The sequence below is a fragment of the Choristoneura fumiferana genome, chromosome 30 (genome assembly GCF_025370935.1).
Source record: "Choristoneura fumiferana chromosome 30, NRCan_CFum_1, whole genome shotgun sequence".
Taxonomy (NCBI): Eukaryota; Metazoa; Arthropoda; class Insecta; order Lepidoptera; family Tortricidae; genus Choristoneura; species Choristoneura fumiferana.
Window position 1 is genome coordinate 4,170,352 of NC_133501.1, and position 14,705 is coordinate 4,185,056.

General features: G+C 37.3%; 1 protein-coding gene across 3 annotated transcripts in view; it reads left to right on the forward strand.

Annotated features, from left to right (window-relative positions):
* The window catches only part of LOC141444920 (uncharacterized), a 22,718-nt gene extending 16,420 nt beyond the window's left edge, over window positions 1-6,298 (forward strand). For 2 of the 3 annotated variants that reach the window (XM_074110693.1, XM_074110691.1), the window contains exons 6-7: window positions 267-734; window positions 2,454-6,298. In XM_074110693.1, the coding sequence (XP_073966794.1) occupies window positions 267-734; window positions 2,454-2,702 (717 nt within the window). In that variant the 3' untranslated portion in view covers window positions 2,703-6,298. The remainder of the gene's footprint in view (window positions 1-266; window positions 735-2,453) is intronic. The other variant, XM_074110692.1, reaches the window with a different exon arrangement.
* The last annotated feature ends 8,407 nt before the right edge of the window (window positions 6,299-14,705 follow it).

Below are 14,705 nucleotides of genomic sequence, written 5' to 3' on the forward strand. Positions count from 1 at the left end.
TTTATCTCCATTGTTGTCTACCGGATTTTAAAAAAATGTATACTTAATTTTTGCATGTTTTTTTTAAACTCATTATATTATCATGCTTATTAGATGACTAATCAATCATAGAAGGGGCTTAAAACTAAGTACCACAAAAATGCATGTTTGGCAAATTTTAATTCTATTAACTTACGGTTTAAAGAGTGACCCAGGAGACAAATACCTACAAATTTAAACGCATTTGCCAGTTTTTTAAATGAACAATTGTTTTTATTTATTTCCAGATTTTGGGCTCTAACCAAAAGATGTACGTGCCGTCGTTAAAAGTGGAAATTATAAACAATGAATTATTAAAACATGTGACGGACTTGGAACTGTTCGAATACGCCAACATCCCCATGCCGCCTCCGCCTCCGCCCCCGCCTCCGCTCACGCCAGTCCCTAAAGAAACTAAACAAACCAAACATGAAAACGGTACAATGATAAGTAATTACTTCGATTTTATTCAAAAAATATCGGAACATAAAGAGAAATTTGAAAATAAAGATCAAAAAGAACAAGACGTGGATGCAACGATATTGAATAAAAAGGCGAGGTTAGAATCACAAAATATAGATGGCGTTAGTGACACAGTTAGTGTAGGGGATGTTATGAAGCCTGTAAGGACGTATGCAATGAAGAAACCTGTGTTGCAAATGCATAAAGTCTTGGACTGGGAGGACAAAATACCTATGGATGTTATATCATTTATGGTATGTAACTATGGGTCAATCAACTTTTAAGTGTATATTATTCCGTCCCGTAACTCAGGAGACATTAGTGATACACTTTGTTAGATAAATGTTTGCAATGCTAAAGCATGCTTAGGAGATGAGCCATGAAGAAATTGCCTTGAAACCGTCACAACTCCTAACTTAGTGGATTTGTAGCCCATAAAATCATACTTTTAATAAGTGACCCAGGAGACATTACCATGGCAACAAGCTATACTAAAAAGTTGATTGACCCCTATACTAGTGATAAGTATAAATAGGGATCATTTCGACTGCCATAATTTTATAAGTCATAATTATTGTTAGCCATAATTCTTTTTCCCGCTGAAACCATACAATTTTTCTTAAATTTTTAACTGGTTTGTTTTATAACAATTCTGAAAAATAAATGGTTTCAAAGAAAAAAAGAGATGTCAAATTATGACAAACATTGCATTATGACTAACAATTTTCGACCAGTCGATATAGATCCGTATAAATACCCGATTTACTGTCATTTGGTGCAAATGGAAAATCGTCCACTTGAATTGACAATTTTGAATGGGACCAAAATGAATATCAACCAAAGGGAATTTGTCAAATTGTAATTGTGGCGAAAAATATTTACAACCAAATTTATTTTTGTTGTAAATAAATTAAACCCAAATGGAATATTGTTTATTATAAATAAGGAGCAAAATTAACTAAGCAATAAGTGAATGTTGTCTAAATCAAGTCTTAACTTAATATATAGCCTCCAAAACAAATGATTTCGGGTAAAACATATTTACGATTCGTCATATTTCTGAGTGTGTACGTAAATACAACTGGATGTTTGTTTTTTCTGCATACATCAAATATGACAATTTTACCATAGTACAAGGTTCCATTTTCGACGATTTTCAGGATGGTCAATTTTCCTTGTTGATGTACCTATTTCAAATTGTCATTTTTCTCTTTTGACGTATAATTTCGAGATGTTAATTTTACATTTGCACCAAATGACAGTAAATCAAAATAATTTATAGCTTAGATACGAGTTAAGAGTTTAAGAGTAATTAGATCGTTTCCCCAATTCATAATTCATAATTCATTTATTTGCAACAAGTGTTGGTTATAATGGTCTTAAACAACTCGTTAATTCCGCGTAGCAAACTTTCCATTCGCATTTTTCCCCCACTCGAATTTATTTTCGTTCTCGTTTATCCCCATTCTTAATTTACACCAGACGCATTTAATCCATACATGATTTTTCCATTCGCATATTTTCCCGCTATATTTATTTATCAATAGTTTATTTTCTTGACGGGATTTTTAACCATTCGAATGTTTTACCACTTTTTTTCTCAAGGCAACCCATTACGCCTATGACGACGCGGGGCTCCTATTTCTGGGCAGTTTGCCCTTCGGGCATCTGAAGATAACTAACCTAACCTACCTCTCCGTTTCTGTGGTAAAATATGCGAATGGTTAAAAATCCCGTCAAGAGAATAAACTATTGATAAATAAATACAGTGGGAAAATATGCGAATGGAAAAATCATGTATGGAATAAATACGTCTGGAGTAAATTAAGAATGGGGAAAAATGCGAATGGAAAGTTTGCTACGAGGAATTAACGAGTTTGGGGAAATGTCCTAACCACTCTGAGTTACGAGACTCAACCGTCATTCGCGCTGCGTAATATATACGGTAACATTTAAAATAATATTTTTTTTAGGATGCTACAGATCCGAACCCAAATGAGAGGATAATGCAGCCGAACAAGCCTATCTCACCCCCCACCCCCTGCATGGGGGTTATTTCCGACGTGAGAACTATTAAAGAAAGCGAAAGTAACGGGTTTAACATTAACGATGATATTTTTAGTAGTAACGTTAACGAAGATATTTTTAATAGCAACGATAGCGAAGACGTTGATAACGACGTGGTGTTAGTGGAAAATATAGAGTGCATCGATTTGTGTTGAAAATTAACGTGTAAGTAAATGAAAAAGAACATTATTTTTTTCAAGTTGTTAAATCTTCTAATAATTCGTGATTGTTTTCCTACAAATTCCGATATTTTTGCCTTCTCACTTGACAACTGTCATCTTAGCTTAGTTTAGTAGACCTTGTAAGTCCTGACTTTTTTAAGATACATATCAATCCTATCAATAGCCCATCAATCTCATCAAACTCTCAGGGGACCGGCAATGCACCTGTGATAGCCCTCGTGTTGCGGGTGTCCATGGACGGCGGTGATTGCTTCCCATCAGGCGACCCTCACGCTCGTTTTCCCCCACGTACATAAAAAAACATAGCTAGATAGTACCTATAGTTAAAGTGAGATTTTTTTCCATGTCAGTCTTTATGACATTCACATAAATAAATAAAATAAATATCATGGGACACTTGACTTAGTCCCAAACTAAGCAAAGCTTCTATTATGGATATTAGGCAACGGATAAACATACTTATAATAGATAAGTACATACTCAAATACATATTAAACATCCAAGACCCGAGAACAAACATTCGTATTATTCATACAAATATCTGCCCCGGCCGGGAATCGAACCCGGGACCTCGAGCTTCGTAGTCAAGTTCTCTAACCACTTGACCATCCGGTCGTCAATAAGATTGATTTTACCTTGGCCTGTGTAATTTTTTTTTACTACATCAGCTGGGAATGACAGCTGTCAAATGGGATATTAAACAAACTGAAATGTGTAATAGTTTGCGACCAAATATATAATATAATACGTCATAGTAATAAGTGTTAATAGTGAGCGCACTCCTTTGTCTCAGCGCTAATGTCGACTAAGTATTGAACAACATGAACAGTTCTTGTACTACGAGGATCGGAATTCAGACTTGATATCGTACCTCTCACGCTAATAACGTTAATACGAGTGAGAGGTATGATACGAGCTTCGAATTTCAGAGTAGCCCCACAGTATCGTAGGGAAAAAACGTTACAATGTGTTACAGGGGCAGGGGGAGGATTCGAATAACGCGTTACGTCTCAAGTTTTTTTATATAAATTTCATACTATAATGTCCTCTCCTCAAGTGGGAAATTCGCATGATCAGTTGTTGTTCTTGGCCTATAAATGTTCTAATGTTGCCTTGCCAGCGCAACTGTGCCAATAAATGCCAACTAAATTTTGATATTAGAAAAATGTTACGGTGCGTTACATAGGGGGAGGGAGGGTTAAAAATTGCATTACTTTATACTTGAACGTCCCCGTACCATAAGGTCGGCTGTATGTCAGGTCCGGTCGTCGTCTTTTTTACTGTTACTATGTGGACTTAGAACTTTTTTGATCAGTTTAATCACGTGCCCTGCAGAGCTACTACGAAACTCGAAAATCGAAGTTCGTGTCGTGCGGTCCCACTGACACTTATACTATTTAATACGAGAGCGAGAGGGACGGTACGATACGAACTTTGAGTTTCGAGTTTCGTAGTAGCCCTGCTGTAGTATTTTCATTCAAATAAATGATTAAATTCTTTGTCGATAGATGTGGCTGATTCTTGAGATGATATTGAGGACATCCAGTGAGAGTTTTTTGACAGGTGATATATCGTTAGATGGCGTTGGTGTCGCGAGGTCCATTCGAGCTTGCGATTGGCTCAATTTTATACGTATTTTATAGTAAAATAAAATCGCTTCTCGCTATCTGTCTGTATTTTTATAAGCGTAGATCTTTTAAACTTTACAATGGATTTTAATATTTGTATTGCTGTTTTCATAAATAGATAGAGTGATTCAAAAGTAAAGTTGTTGTAGATAGGTATAATTTATATAGCTGGCAATGCGCTCCGGCTCTGCGTTGGCGTATAGTTTTGGGGAAAAGGAGGTAAAAAGTGTGATTATAGATTTTCTCTATTGCTAGGTACGTTTTTTTTTGATTTGCACATTTGTGACATAAATGTCGGAAGCTGTCAAACGGACCTCACGACACTAGCGCCAATTAGCCTGTCACAGAAACACCCGTTCAGATACAGTCGAGTTCATAAACTTGTGAGCAAAAATTTGATCGTAAATATCTGAACACGCTTCGATTGCGTTGCTTGTTTATGGGCGGTGGTGATCTCTTACCATCAAGAGACCCACTAGCTCGTTTGTCATCCAGTCGAATAAAAAAAAATAGTCATGTTTAGATATTTTTGATAAAATTTTTGCTCACAAGTTTATTAACCCGACTGTACACGATATAGAATTAAGTGTTATTTTTGTATAATTATGGGTTAAGATTTGAAACGTAGCCTGTTGGTACGTATATATTTACTTTAATGGCATTTCGTGTTTTGGTGCCAATATAAATGGATGTGAGACTTAAGTTTGTTTACCCTTTTTTTGTCTCCGAATGCTGAGCAAAGATGTACCGTTTCTTCTGCCAGTCGTGCCCTCGTTGCGTACTGGCCGTATTGGTTAGAGTTCCGTAACAAAAATCCCATACTTATAGTATCGCCAATCGCTATGTCTGTGTCTGTGTGTCTGAGCTATAGTCAGAATGTCTTGACACTAAAAAGCTACAAATTGCCGTACGGCGTGGCCACGACTGGCGGCGCGGCGAGCGTTTTCTATAGCTAGGCACCGTTAATCAAATAGTCGACAGGTTAATCGTTTTCATCAAAACTTAACTTCGTTAACCGTTATAACGTTACATTAACGCTAATCCGTTAACTTGGGAATAATTGAATTTTTTGACATTTTATTAGTGATCTACTTATAAAGCTGCTTGTTTAGTTTCTGGAAGTTAACAAGTTATGAACAAAAAAGCTTGTATACGTAGTGTGTAATTCAAACCGAATTAGATTTGGTCATCAGCTGTACTTGTCAGAACGTATTTTTGTGTATCTTTTTAGTAAAAAGTAGGTACTGAATGAACGATTAATGAGCTCTAGAAAAACAACGAAACCTAGTCCATTAACGTTTTTTAAAGTTAACTTAAATGTTAATCCGTTAGATGAAGCGTTAACTTTGTTCGTTAACAATTAAACCTTAATAGTTTAGTTCACGATTCGCCGGATTTTGTTTCGTCTTAATTTTTTAGTTAAACAAAACTATGGAATTGTTTGTTTAGACTTTATTGTACAAAAAGGTTACAGAAAAAAAAACCGAAATGTCGTGGCTTTAATCATACTATTGAGGACTAGGGTGGTATTTTTCCTGGAAAATTATGCTATTTCCTTAAAAATATGAATCTAACCGATTTCTAGGCAACTGAAGTCTGCAACAGCAAAAAAAAGCAAAAATCCGACGAAACAAGAATCGTGCGTATCGGGAACTAATCGATTAATAGATTAACGGTATTGTGCCCAGCTCTAGAGTTTTCTGTGTTCATTGCGCATTGTGTAAGGTTGAGTCTGGCTCGTATGACGTATCGCGAGCAATGTTAAGCAAACCTTGTTCCGGCAACCCTAATAAAAATCACCCCGACAAGCAGCAATGTTAGTTAAATAAAATTGTAGCAATAGCAAAATTTTTATGATCGTCTCGTATTTGTAGAAAGGTTTCAACTTCCAATGGGTTTTGATACTTTGGGTCGAAATCGAAATAAGTATATCTTTCTTGTTTTATCTTACGTTATTTCTGTATTTCACATTGTTTTATTTAACTTAAAGATCAAAGAATTGTACATTGTGGCAGTTCAACAAAGACTTAATTAAAGAAATGGAGTAAAATAAACTTTTATTTGTAATCGTAACGTATGAAAAAAGAAATCTTTATTATTTTGTTCCATATAACTCAACACTTAGTTATTCACTTAGTTATTCAGTTTCAGTGTATAAATCAATGCATCCAAAAACATTTAATTTACAGACCATTTATTTCAATCTGAAAATAAAAAAAATATTTAAGGGTTTATCAAGTATCATGTTTATTCATCCCATTCATTCACAGGGTTACCAGTGTAAACAGAGGGCCTACTCCGAAATTCGAAAATCGAAGTTCGTGTCGTAGCTTCCCTTTCACTCTCGTGTTAAATACTATAAGTGTCAGAGGGACGGAACGACACGAACTTCGATTTTCGAATTTAGGAGTAGCGCCGCAGTGGTTTTTGCTAAAAAATGTGTTGCCAAACCATTTTTTTTTATTTGCCGCTCAAACCTTTGTGGTAAGTGGCGGTGCCACCTGCATTAATATCTGCCACAGCAGAGCGTACAAAAATGGGATACTTTCGACTGCCATAATTTTATAAGTCATAATATATTGTTAGTCATAATATTTTTCCCGCTGAAACCGATCATTTTTCATAAATTTTTAAATGGTCACCTTTAGAACTATAGGTTAGGTTTGTTTTATAACAATTCTGAAAAATAAATGGTTTCAGACAAAAAAAGAGTTATGACAAACATAACATTATGACTAACAATTTTCGACCAGTGGATGTCAAAATCCAGCTGTCATTACGTGACATGGTCTTGTGTGCTTGACCTCAACTCTGGTGGCACTATCTATACTATAGATTCTATAGGTACCTATTTTGCTGCTATAGACTACGCAATGAACAGAATAAACGCTCGTCCATCAATTATATCGTCACTACTGAAAAAGTCTTTCTTTGAAAAAATCTCGTATCTCAAATCTATACGTCAACAAAATTGAACTTTGAAATAATGTACGTAAAGTTCAATTAGAAAAGTATCAATTTTGAGATACGAGCTCTTTTCAAAGTTGACGATATTATTTTTGTACCTAGAATGTAGATAATCGTTTTATTGTTTATGATATTATAAGTGAGACTTCCATTTAAGTTAAGACTTTAATAAAGGCATTGTTAAAATATTATTGTAGTTTTTTAGAGTTCCGTACACGAAGGATGACAAACGGAGCCCTTTTGCTGCCTTATGTGCGTCAAGTTCGGTACACTCCGTGAGTTCTTAAAAGAATCGGCCAAGAGCGTGTCGGACACGCCTGAAATAGGGTTCCGTAGCCATTACGAAAAAAATAAGTAATATTTTTCTAAGGATTTCGTATTTTGTACGGAATATTCCAAGTTTAGGTATATTTTATACCTTAGGCTGCTATTTACTCTTAAACTACTAATAATTCTCAAGAAAATATAGTTTTCCTTGTAAGTTTGATATACTTACTACCATCCTGAACTATTTCAAAATTTTCCACCCATCGGTTTAGATTTTAGAGGGGGTAGGGGGGACACTCGATTTTAATGAAAATCTTTGCACTTTAAAGTTGAATATTTTGCTAACAAAGCACTGAATCGAAAAATTATTAATGGTTTTAAAAGACCTATCCAACGATACCCCACACTACAAGGTTGGATAAGGAAAAAAAATCACCCCCACTTTACGTCAATGGGAGGTACCATCAGCCAAATATGTGGTCTACCACCTTAGAGTTGATAATCGTTTGCATGTCATAAAACAATAATGCCATTAGACGTGTTTGTCAACTTGAAAGTTCGACTTTAGCGACATATTCCTTTGATAGGAACTTGTTTAAAAAATGATAGACCGCTAATGGCTGATGGTACTCTAAAAAAAATTGTTTTTGAATTTTTATTGTACCATTTTGTCGGCATAGTTTACATATATATTCGTGCAAAATTACAGCTTTCTAGCACTAATAGTCTCTGAGCGAATCCGCGGACGGACAGACATGACGAAACTATAAGGGTTCCTTGTTGACTACGGAACCCTAAAAACGCAATATTGTATGAAGATGCGTCCGCATCAATTCACCCTTCCGCATGCGGACGCACTTCATACAATATTGCGTTTTTGTATTACAAAATGCGATTCGATGCTGATAGATGCGACTTCGCCCTTAGCGTCATCTGCTACTTTGTCTATAGTCAGTCTGTCAGTCAAGACATTTCAAAACAAAGATATTCATTGGTCTGAGTTTCAAAACATTCGTATGGCATTTGCTGTGCGTATACTTTATATTTTACCCTTTCTCAATCATGGATGGCAAGAAAAGCAGCATTAAAAGCATATGTTGGAACTCCCTACGACGTCTAAACCCAGCGGTTCAGGGTATGTCTGTTCTGCTTGTCTACATCTGTCTCGCGAGAACTTCTCGCGAAGGAAAGTAGCGTAAAACATGGATAGAATGGCTTTATTTTAAAGTGAAGTAAGTTTTAGGATCGGTACCTACAGTAAGCTAGTTGAAGAGATTATCCCCCACATACAAGCAAATTCTTGAAACGTCGTAAACATTAGGTACCATTTACAGCTTAGGACATTATGTGCTTATGCTAACAGCGCTACTGCACGCGCGCGTCGCGTGTTTAGTATGTTACCTGAAGGGCTACTACGAAATTCGAAAATCGAAGTTCGTATCGTACCCTCCCTCTCACTCTCGTATTAAATAAATTAGCATCAGCGGGACGGTAGTAGGTTTATTGTTCTACTCTTTGGTGCTAAAACAAGAATATTTTAACTGAGTTTCAAGCGTTTACTAATTAATAAATAGGTAAGTAACTAGAAATGTGTGTAATTTTTAAAAGTTTATTTTAATTTTTAGATCTGTGAGTCCAAAAAGTGCAAATGATTGTAAGTACTTTATCTTATTTACCTTGCTATTAATTATTTCCAGATAAGCTCAAAAGGGCTGTATCCAGGGCGATAAAAAATTAAAAGTAAAAAGACGTGCGTTTAGTTTTTGCATCATTTAGTTTCGGTGGCTCCCTTCCTCTTTGGGTTCCAAGGGGTGGCTCGATTTGGAAAGCTAAGGTACCACATCTTGCCGATAGATGGCGAGGCTGAAGTTGTTTAAGCGGGGGGGGGGGGGGCGTAAAAAGAGCAATTACAACACTAATAGACGGACTTTACTTAAGGGGTCGATATTGGAAGTCCGAATGTAATGTTAGTCAGAACTATCGTTTTCGTTTGTCATAACTCTTTTTTATCTGAATACAGTAATTGTTCAGAATTGTTATAAAACAAACTTAACCTAGTTTTCTATTCTAAATTTTAGAAAACTGTAAGGAGGGTTGGCGCTCCCGTGAAGTCTCAACAGAGGCGTCTCTAGCCCATATATATAACTTACTTACATTTTCTTACACTGCAATGTGCCCGTGTGCAATCATTACTTTAGCTTGCTTTAGCGCCCTCTAGTAAGCGCGTGGTCAAACAAAATGGAATAAGTACAAAGTGCCGCGGCACTGCACACATGCACACCCTGCCTGCACCATAGGTAAAGCCGCCTCTGAGTCTCGATGCTAACCAGACAAAACGTCCTCAGGTTAATCCTTGGTAAAATATTATAAATGCGAAAGTGTGTGTTTCTGTATTTGTATGTTTGTTCGTCTTTCACGTCGAACCAGACCGACGTATCAACGTTAGTTTTTGCATACCTAGAGATAGTTTATGGGCCAGAGAGTGACATAGGCTACTTTTTATCCCGGAAAAATGCATAGTTCTCGAGGGAACAGCGCGCGATAACCGAACTCCACGCGGACGAAGCCGCGGGCAAAAGCTATATGTATTTATCTATATAAGTATGTTTATCCGTTGCCTAGTATCCATAGTACAAGGTTTGCTTAGTTTGGACTTTGGACTAGGTCAATTGGTGTCAAGTGTCCCATGATATATTTTTTTATACGATTCACACAGATTCGATTCTCTATCTTCTATTTGTTTATGATGCAAGCTATACCCTTGGCTCGCTCGCTGTCGACATTGCGCGCGCGGCCGCTGCGCAACCTCGGTGCGCGTTCGCCGTTCGGCGCGCGCCTGCGCTGTGCGGCCGCTTGCTGCGCTGCGTGCACGCTGATCGCGGCTGCGTGGGCGCTGGGGCTATTCGTCTACTGGGAGGTGGTGCTTTAAATATGGTTAGTTTGGATTCCACAGGGGTGTGGGGTGTGGCGATATAAGTTATAACATCTCGATTTCCACCAGATTCCCTTAATATTGGACGACACGTCATTGATGTTGATAATTAATAATCTTAAATTTAATTGAACAAACCTAATGGTAAAAAAATAATATACTTAAATACCATAATCGAGACTTATCGCGCTAAACACACGAATGATATTCCACATTTCGACCACATTACAGTGGCTGTGGTCACGAACGATTAGAATGTAGGATGTCGTGTCTGCTTAGCAGCGTGAGTCCTTCGAACTACCCCCACTTGATCACGAATAGTACCGGCTCGAATTAAGTACACACTTCACTTCGCTACTTGGGTCGTTTTTAACCGACTTCAAAAAAGGAGGACGTTCTATGTTCCAATGTTTGTATTTTTTATAAGCTTTTTTTATGTATGTTCGCCGATTACTTAGTCAATTGTGGACCGATTTTCAAAATTATTTTTTTATTCGAAAGAGTACCTACTCTTCTGAGTCCCATTGTCACTAAGTCAAGATCTGATGATGGGATCCTAGGGAAAGTGAGGGCAAACCTAAAATTTTATAGGCACACCTATAGCGATTTTAGCATTTTTAAGATAGCATTTACATTCAGAAAGTATCATTTGGTAAACTGGACTTGATGAAAAAGACCGTAGATGACCAATGGAACTCGTCAAAGCTAAGTAAGTAATGCTCGCTCGTCTATAAACGATCATGATTAATATATCTAAATAAGCAACTAAGAAGAAGCTTTAAGTTAATGATTCTTTGGATCTGATTTGATGCTGAAGCCGGAAGGTAGGCAACGGAACTCTGTTATAAAACAACGTAACTAAGCCATGTTTGGGCTTAATGGAATCGTTGTGAGATGTACTTTGGCTACGAATCACTAAAAAGTGAGAAATACTTAAAGATTTTTTTTACAAAAAAAGTAAGCGACTTCAAAAAAATAAAAAAAATTATCAGAAAATGGAACCATACAAAAATATTTTCAAGGGTTTTGTAGTTGTATTTTTTTTTTTTTGGTGTCGGTTTTATTAATTGACGTTCGGCGCGTGCGTATAGGGGGCAAATCAGCAAACGGATCGCCTGATGGTAAGCGATTACCCTGCAACACCAGAAGAGTCACAAGTGCGTTGCCGGCCTTTAAGGGCTGAGCCCCCGGTACCCTCACTCACTCGGTGAAACACAAGTATCGCTTCACGCCGGTTCTCTGTGAGGCCGTGATATCACTCCGGTCGAGCCAGCCCATTCGTGCCGAAGCATTGCTTTTCCACGGTGAAATTGTCATTTCAAACTTCAAATACTTATCTCAAAAACTGCTGAACCGCTTTTAATGAAACACTGCTAAGAACCACAAGGAAATTAGCTTTCACATAAAAACATCGCATCGAAATCGATCCATCCGTTTCAAAGCTAATATGCCGCATACATAAATTGGCGTCAAATTTAATAACTTTACTACTCCACACCGTTGCTTTATATTCGGTTGAAATTATATACCTGCTCGATTTCTAATTATTGAATGGTGTATAAAATTTGTAAATAACTGAAAACCTAACTTCATATCATAATAAAAGGTTTAACCTTTTTCTATGCGAAATTATATTTTAATCCTTCCTTCATAGACTGTTGTCACTTTTGACATAAATGACATGGTTAAGTATATAGCTTATTTATGAATCCAAATTTTAAATTTAAATTGCCACTTTTCCTAAATTTGAATTGAAATTATGTTTATGATATAATTCAGAGGTTCTTTTAGGTTGTATTTTTGTAAAATCAGGCCAAGAAGGCATGTAAATAAATTAACTAAGTAATTAAAATGCGTTTTTGAAGCCGAAACACCTGCTGTGCTGTCGATGTGTTGTCTTGTTGTGTTTTAACTTATAAGCCTTACATTCTGAGATCGGGACACCTAGGTACGTGTTTTTATTAACAATAACTAATGTTATAAATGCGGAAGTGTGTATGTTTTTTTGTATAGCTTTAGAGTGGCTTTTACGCTTCAAATACTCAATCGACTGTGAAATGTGGTATGAAGATAGTTTGAGATTGGTATCCAGAGACGGATAATCTAAGGTCCGACCGAGACTGCTTTTTTAATCTCGGCCGAGACCGAGACCGAGACCGAGACACAAACAATAAGTGCTTTTTACTATATTATCATTTTATTATCTAAAAAAAAAACCGGCCAAGAGCGTGTTGGACACGCCCAGGATAAGGTTCCGCAGCCATTACGAAAAAATCAAGTAATATTTTTCTAAGAATTTCGTATTGTGTTTTATACCTTAGGCTCGATTGTCAAGTTGAATATTTCGCAAAAAGATCACTGAATCGAAAAATCGTCCTGGCGACCCCCTCAATGGCTTTAAAAGATCTATCTAACGATACCCCACACTATAGGTTGTCAAGAAAAAAAAACACCCCCACTTTACATCTATGGTCTATGGGATGGGGTACCCTTAAAAACATTTTTTTATTTAACCACTGTCAGCGTGACTGATATGTATATTCATGCCAAATTACAGCTTTCTAGTAACTAACGGTCTCTGAGCTTAGCCACGGACAGACAGACGGACAGACATGGCGAAACTATAAGGATTCCTAATTGACTACGGAACCCTAAAAATACGCGTTATGAATGAAAAAAAAATGTTTTATTTTAGTTTAATTAAACGTTCCACCGGGTCCTACAAACAAACTTAATTATCACGTAAATCAAACTACAGTATTAACAATATCAATCGTTATCGAAAATAAATGAACGAGGTGTCACTTGTTACTCTTGTTAGCGGGTGTCAGTAAGCAAGTAGGTACCATACGCGCGAACCTGGGCGGGGCGACCAATCAAAATCCCAAAGAAAGCTCATGCCACCGCGGATACCGCGGTAAACCGCGCGCCAATATTTAAATTTAGTGCCGCCGCGGAGTCGGTCGCGGCCGAGAATCTCGGCTGTTTTGGGCCGAGACCGAGACCGAGATCTTGGCCCGATTTTTGGCCGAGATTTGTCGAAACCGAGACCGAGACCGAGATCTCTGTCGGACCTTAATAATCATTCATTGTATTATATTGAATTGTAGATGTATATCTGCCTAATAGAGGCTCTTTTTTTTCAGCACTCAGTTCAGAATATGGCGAAAGAATTAAGACCAATGTTCACCGTCACTGGTGACGTCTATGGACAAGAACTGTTCTCGAAGAAGTGCTTCTGGTGTTGCGCCATATGTCTTTTAGTATTTATTACCGTCGTTAGTATAGGCTTGACGATTTACTTCTTAGTCATAGCCTTTTAAATTACAACCACCTATTCAGTCCGTAATCCAACCGGCTTTACCTAAGGAGGCTATTACGTTAATTAGGCACTGAGTTCCTTAGAATCTGACCAGCAGGTGGGCAAATGGAATGGCGGCAAATTAAAAAAATAGGCATGCTAATACATTTCACAGATAACAAAATGTATTTTCAAATACGTAATAAGGGGAACACATGTGCGCAAACATTCGTACGTGCTAAATAAAATCAAGCTCGAAAACTCAGATTCAAGATTCGTGTAGTCGTACTTTGATGGACAGTCTAACCCAGGGTTTCTCAAACTTATGGCTCCACGTACCCCTGTTAAAGTTTCCAGACGTAAATATATGCTACTGGAGAAACTAAAAATAAAAAATACAAAAATACTCCAAAAACCAATCTTCATCATCTTATCTTGCTAGTCTTGCAGCCTGGTGGTTTTTGGAGTCACGTAAACCTTGTCGCGAACCCCCTACCGTCGAATAGTGAACCCCTAGGGGTTCGCGTACCCCACTTTGAGTAACCCTGGTCTAACCAATTGAATCATGTACCATGGTTGGGGTTGGACCTTTGTGCTACTAAACTAATGCCATGTTGACATCCCTAGCGGCGCTTTTGCCAGTGGTGAAATTGACTATTAAAAGGTTCCACTGTAGGTATATGAATCAGTTTGTTCAACTGTACGTCAAACGCCGACTCAGATCGTTTGAAAATGACGTCTTACAAGTTTTTTTTGGTGCTTATGTGAATGACTTAGTTTTATATTTATCGTAAACAAATTTCGATTTACATCATTACTAACTGAACTGCTTTATAGGGTTTACAGAACGAGGTTTCCTACATTGCTTGGGCTAGCGCTGG